Genomic DNA, 6,212 nt, shown 5'->3' on the forward strand with positions numbered 1-6,212 from the left:
ATGAGCTACGCTCATCCCAAATATTCACTTATAAAATAAGTGACATGAGCTACGCTCAACCCAACTTTTCACTTATAAAATAGGTGACATGAGCTACGCTCATCCCAAATATTCACTTATAAAATAAGTGACATGAGCTACGCTCAACCCAACTATTCACTTACAAAGTAAGTAATAGGAGCTACGCTCAACCCAACTTTTCATTTATAAAATAAGTGATAAGAGCTACGCTCAACCCAACTTTTCACTTATAAAATAAGTGACATGAGCTACGCTCAACCCAACTATTCACTTACAAAGTAAGTAATAGGAGCTACGCTCAACCCAACTTTTCACTTATAAAATAAGTAACATGAGCTACGCTCAACCCAACTATTCACTTACAAAGTAAGTAATAGGAGCTACGCTCAACCCACGCTCAACCCAACTATTCACTTATAAAGTAAGTGATAGGAATTACACTCAACCCAAGTATTCACTCACAAATTAAGTGATAAGGGCCGCGACCAACCCATCTATTCATCTATAAACTCAAGCCTTCAGAATTGCGTTCAATCGTAACTAAATATAAAATTTACTCAACAGTGTTACGGTCAGCCAAGTGCGATGTACTCAGTCAAGCTGTTCCAAAGTCTAACTTTTAGTGACCCTCACTAAGACTTAGACTAGGGGATATAGACATGGATCAATGCAAAATTTACATCAACCGAATAACATAAAACATCAGCAAAATGAAAAATGAAGAATATTAATACCAAATTAAGATAATAAGTCACACCACCGCAAAAGCAACGTTCATACATCAAAGCGTCATAAAATTCAAAAGGGTCATCACTAAGAGGATGTCCGCACATCAAAAGGATCGTTAAGCATACATACTTAATGCCACAATGGCGATGTTCATACTTTAAACAAATTGGACCTAAAGTTTAAATCAATTGTCACTTGTAAACAAAAGGGAGAACTTAAAAGACCCACTATGGAGCAATGGTACCATCTTCAGCAATGGAGAACATCACATCGTCAATGCCACTCCCGCCAGAAACAGAAGTATGAGCGTCGACACCCATACTAGGGACAGAGGTATGAGCATCAGCGCCTTCATCAAACACAGAGATATGAGCGTCAACATCCATTTCATTCTCTTGCTCAAGAGCCAAATATTCTTCATGAAGTGCAATAGCACCATTGACGTTCCATCCACGATGGAGCCCTATCTTATACTGTATCATCAACTCCCCCCTTGTCTTGATGGCAGTCTTGAGTGATATATCATCAACCTCCTGGTACAATGCGACATACTTAGCCTCCTCCTCCTTGAGTTTGGCACGTACACGCTCCAACTCAGTATTCAACGAGGAATAATCCTGTTTTAGCTTGTCATATGATGATTTTGGTAGTCTCTCCTTCCAGTTTCAAATTTTCCACTTCCATCCTAAGTCTAGAATGCTCCTTGTTCAAAGCTTTGTTCTTTTGATCAAGCAAAATTGTGTCACGCCTTAAGTAGAGGACTGCTTGAATAGCCTACAAAAAACAAGTTGAATTACCACGAGTAACACACAAAAATAACTACATATGCGTACATACAAATTCTTTCCAAACTTACTTGGTAAATCGTAGAAACACCGTAATTCGCTCGCCCCGCAACTCCAATGCCCCTCAAACGCTCTTCATCTCTCGGATGGAGAAGAGCCTCAACATGACCTTCGATAGAAGCAGGGTCAGAGTAGGCCGAAATGTTGGAAGAGATGGACAGGTTGATCATACTCTCCTCAATAGACAACTCGTTGTCACCCCTCAGTGGAGAAGCCGCAACCACACCATCAGCTAGCAACTGAGAGCTACCGGTTCCATGTTCCTTAGCAGGAACTCGAGGTTTCACAACATGACTTGTGGTCTTCTTAGACCTCTTTCCAAGTAAATTAGTCTTACCCCTAGCGACAGCATCATCCGCTCCACAAACCTTGAAAGTCATCCTCTTATAATAACGGTCTGCAAGGAAACGTTCTTCTTCCATTAAATGACGAATCAAAGAGAAGGGACCACTAACCTTCTCTAAAGCTCAGGTCAACAAAAGGATGGGGACGCGCTTGACAACGTTGAGTGAAAAAATACTACCTTCTTGACGTTGCGCACCTCTCCACAAATTCCCAACACAAGATTTATCCAAAACAAGAAGCTTGTTATGGGCTCTTTGATCGGAAGGAATAGAGAGCAAGTCGTTAACTCGAGCTTCGGACCAATACCCCCCTCGAGGACATCGAGTGAGCCCCTTACCTACAATGACAAAGAGAAGTAATTAGTATTCATAGACAAATCAAGTATCAAATAAAAATGACAAAGAAACCAACACTCCTCACTCACTTAAGGTTCTCCATGAAGTAGGAACCTCATAATCACTCGTTCCAAACAGGTCACCTTTGACAAAATAATATTTCTTCCTCCAACCCCTCTTGTTGCTCGGAACCAGCTCCGTTACCCAAGCTTTTTTGTTCGCTCTAAGAGTGAATAGAAATCGACCCTTATCTGTATCGTGTTGTTTAAGATAATAACTTGACTGAAAATCTACAAGGTCAACCCTTTTACCCTTCACTCTAACTATGACTTCTATACCCAACAATAACCTCCAAGCATTTGGCATAAGTTGGCTAGGAGCTACCTCATAATAGTCCAATACTTCTTGTACAAATGGAGGGAAAGGGAATCGAAAGCCAATCCTAAAAGGAAATTCATACATACAAACCCAATCGCCACTATCCCAATCGGGACGCTCAGCGATAGTTGGAAGTCGCATTTGTATAGAAGAATGAATCTCATATTGATGTCGCATGCGTAGGATATCACCCTTAGTCATACTAGACCTCGGGTTGTCCCTCAAAAAGTGAAGGGACCGCCCGACATACTCATTCTTGTCACCCTCATAATCATGTACCATTATCGCATACTCAAGAGCTCGAGGCTCTCCATCAATCTTACATACATTCTCATCAAAAACTTCCCCCTCATCATCACTGTCAACCAAAGTGACTTGAGGTAATGGTTGAGCATTAGGAATATCTTCATCACTATCCAACATTGAATGAGCACCTCCTTCTGTAGAAGAAGGTACCCCAATCATTAATGGTGAAGTTACACTTTCCCAAGATCCCATCTCACCACTCAACAAGAGTATGGTCACAAACACTAGACAAAATTTAAAACTCAAGATATATATATATGATATGATATCCAACGATCATACTACGCATCATATAAAAGCATTACATCCATGCTACATATCATGCTTACATTAAAATTTTAGTGGACAAATTATGCATCAAGCTCATACAAAATCATACGGTCATACCATACCCACTATGGTTATTAAAAAAAATTTTGTTGCTTATATACAAAATTTCTATGGTCATACTATACCTACCATGGACAAGTTCGAACACAAAAACACAACTATTTGTTACAAATTTAAATCAAAACATACAAACATTACACAACTATTTTTTGGACAATACATTGTTCTAAAAAATATCAAAATATCAAGAACGCCAAGAACACAATAACATTTTAAACAAAAAGAAAATGTTAGAAGCACTTACCAACAAGGAGAAGACTTCCTAGCCTTTCACCACCCAAAGCTCTCAACAACACCTCTTAGAAAAAAAAAATAGTTAGCTCATAATGGTGTATCTATGTTCTCTTATAAATAAGATATCAAGTGGTTCCAAGAAAGGAAATACCCAAAATTGTTTATCTAGCTTACAACAATCAACCCTTTGGCATTTAGAAAATAACACTCTCTTCTTTGCTCTTAAGGTCTTCCAAATGTCAAAGTCTTATATATTGCCAACAAAAAAATAAATAAATACAAAGCTATTTACCCACTTCAATAGGCACTCACGCCCATACACACACTTGGGTAGCTTATTTTGCTAATAGCTCACCCTACAAGGGACAAGACCCCAAACTTCTTAAAGAAGTAAAACATATTTATCATATACAATACAAAAGCCCACGTGAAGGTAAAGGAAGGAGATTGTAAAAGATCAAATGGTGTAGTCAAATCAAATGACAAAGGTACTAAAATAACATTAATAATTTTATCTTTTTCTATGACAATCAATTGTCACCCATCTCAAGTCCAATCCATAGAAAAGTTATTCTCATTTTAAGGTAACACTAATACTAGAAGCTCAAACTACACAAAGGATAAAAGCTAGAATGGATATTCAACTATCATCTAATATTATGTATTCATGTATTATAACACTTACAAAAGTTTTTTAGTCTCTCAAAGTGGCGCTCATCCCAATGAAGTATACATAATATCCTCACAAAAATTATGAGCAACAAAATCTCATATAAAACGTAATGATACATCCTTCTAGTAATATTTATGATGTTTGACCTTACACATATGTCTTTATTAAATATAAAGGTTACACCTAATTACAACTCATTCTTATATTAATGATATAAGAACTCAGGTTACTGATGTAATATGTGCCTCAATTCCTCCGCCTCATCAGTAGTGTTTTGCTCATTGAAAAATTATATTCAATTATTTACTCGCTCATTCCTTTACTTGAATTTATCTTCAACTTTAACTAGTTAAAATTTTACATTGAATAAGATGAGGCACCAATAAATCAAAGATAAACAAGACACTTGTCTTGAAAATCACTGATGCAATAAGCTGTTATCAAGACAAAATTACTTATAGATATATTCAAAACTACTTCAGCTTATGCCGGCCGAATCATTTTCGACCTAAAATCACGCTACAGGCACTCTGAGTCAATCATCCACACCTACGAGCAATGCTCTTTAACCTGAGTATAACTCAACTTAAAGAGCAAGGGACAAACTGTAGTGGCCAAAAATTGCTCTAAGCCCAACGAAAAGGCCCAACGATCGAAGTACTTACGAAGCCCACTTATAAGTCAGAAACAAGGAACCCGTAAGCCAAATGGCTCACATGGGCAACACCCAATCCATGCTTTTTGGGTCATACCCATATTCGAATGTCCAACCCACAATAAAGCTTGATTTTAAAGTGTAATGTTAGGGTTGACGCGTGGAGGAAGAAGAACGTTAAGTTTCCCAACTAACCCACAAAAATAGCGATCTTCCCTAGCATAGCGGAGCGAGAATATCAACCCTCTGAGTCATACGCTAATGGGAGGACGCTCATCTAGGAACGAACCTAAAAGATGACGCTCATCCCTGGAGAAGTGGGGGAAGACCGTTTCTCTAGGGATGGACCACGTTTCAAGAGGTAGCCGTTTTCCTAAGATAATAAATAGGCCCACACTGGGACTGAGTAGGAAAGGAGGATAGACGAATATTCACTCTCTCTCTCTATAGTTTTACTACCAAACTTATTATTTCTCTACGATCTGACATACTCTTTCTCATTCCGGTGAGCGAGGTTTGACCGTGGATCACCACATAACCATAAACACAGGAAGTATTTATTTTCATTTCTTGTTTTCTTTTCTACTTCGCACTATAAATTTACTGACTTGACCGTCGGAGTGCCTTCGGCTGGCACCACCCCGGTGTCCCAAGGTTTTACGGTCATCCTTTGTCTTTGTTCCGCAGGTTGTCGGTGCCCACAAACGCTCATTCCGATCATCGTAGATTTTAGCATCTACAGTGATATTTTTGCTTGGAGTATTTTTCTAGTGTATTTAATTAAATAGAAAATTAATATTTAAGTTGATTTTCATCATCATACTTAAATATTTGAAATTTTTTCTTATATATTTAATTAAATAGGAAAATTATATTTTTTGTTGTAAATTAATTTTATTAATTAATTTTGGGCCAACATTAAATTAGAATAATTTTTCCAGGATTTATTTTTTATTTTAACATGCATTTTTCGAAAATTGTATTCTTAAATACTTTAATTTTTCGAAATGCAATATATATTTATAGAAAATAAAATTTGAGTTGTAAATTAATTTAAATTAATTTTGCAACAACTTAAATTGAATATTTTTCTAAATATTTATTGGAAATTATTACTAAGATGGAAATAATTCATGTTATTTTCATATCCATCTAAGTAAAATTTATAAATATTAAATTAAAATTTATATTTAGAATTTTTCATTCTAAATTGGAAATTTTAATTAAATAAATATATATTTAAAATAAATAGAATAAATAAAGAGAATCAAAGAAAATACAACTTTTTTTTAAATAATGAG

At 36.4% G+C, this 6,212-nt stretch overlaps 1 protein-coding gene across 4 annotated transcripts; it reads right to left on the minus strand.

The window, feature by feature from the left end:
* Positions 1-732: 732 nt before the first annotated feature.
* Positions 733-5,513, minus strand: LOC115720110 (uncharacterized). 4 transcript variants are annotated; one of them, XM_061111877.1, is made up of 6 exons: positions 3,735-5,512; positions 3,594-3,647; positions 2,365-3,093; positions 2,119-2,277; positions 1,607-1,992; positions 733-1,524 (listed from the first exon to the last, which is right to left on the minus strand). In XM_061111877.1, the coding sequence occupies exons 3-6, from the start codon at positions 3,074-3,076 to the stop codon at positions 1,381-1,383; spliced, it is 1,401 nt and encodes a 466-aa protein (XP_060967860.1). In that variant the 5' UTR covers positions 3,077-3,093; positions 3,594-3,647; positions 3,735-5,512; the 3' UTR covers positions 733-1,380. The 4 variants fall into 4 exon arrangements, with proteins under 4 accessions (XP_060967860.1, XP_060967859.1, XP_060967861.1 ...); XM_061111876.1 differs by having other exon boundaries at positions 2,365-3,647; positions 3,735-5,513; XM_061111878.1 differs by having other exon boundaries at positions 3,594-5,512.
* Between the last annotated feature and the right edge of the window lie 699 nt (positions 5,514-6,212).

This window comes from Cannabis sativa, chromosome 3 (genome assembly GCF_029168945.1).
Source record: "Cannabis sativa cultivar Pink pepper isolate KNU-18-1 chromosome 3, ASM2916894v1, whole genome shotgun sequence".
Classification (NCBI taxonomy): Eukaryota; Viridiplantae; Streptophyta; class Magnoliopsida; order Rosales; family Cannabaceae; genus Cannabis; species Cannabis sativa.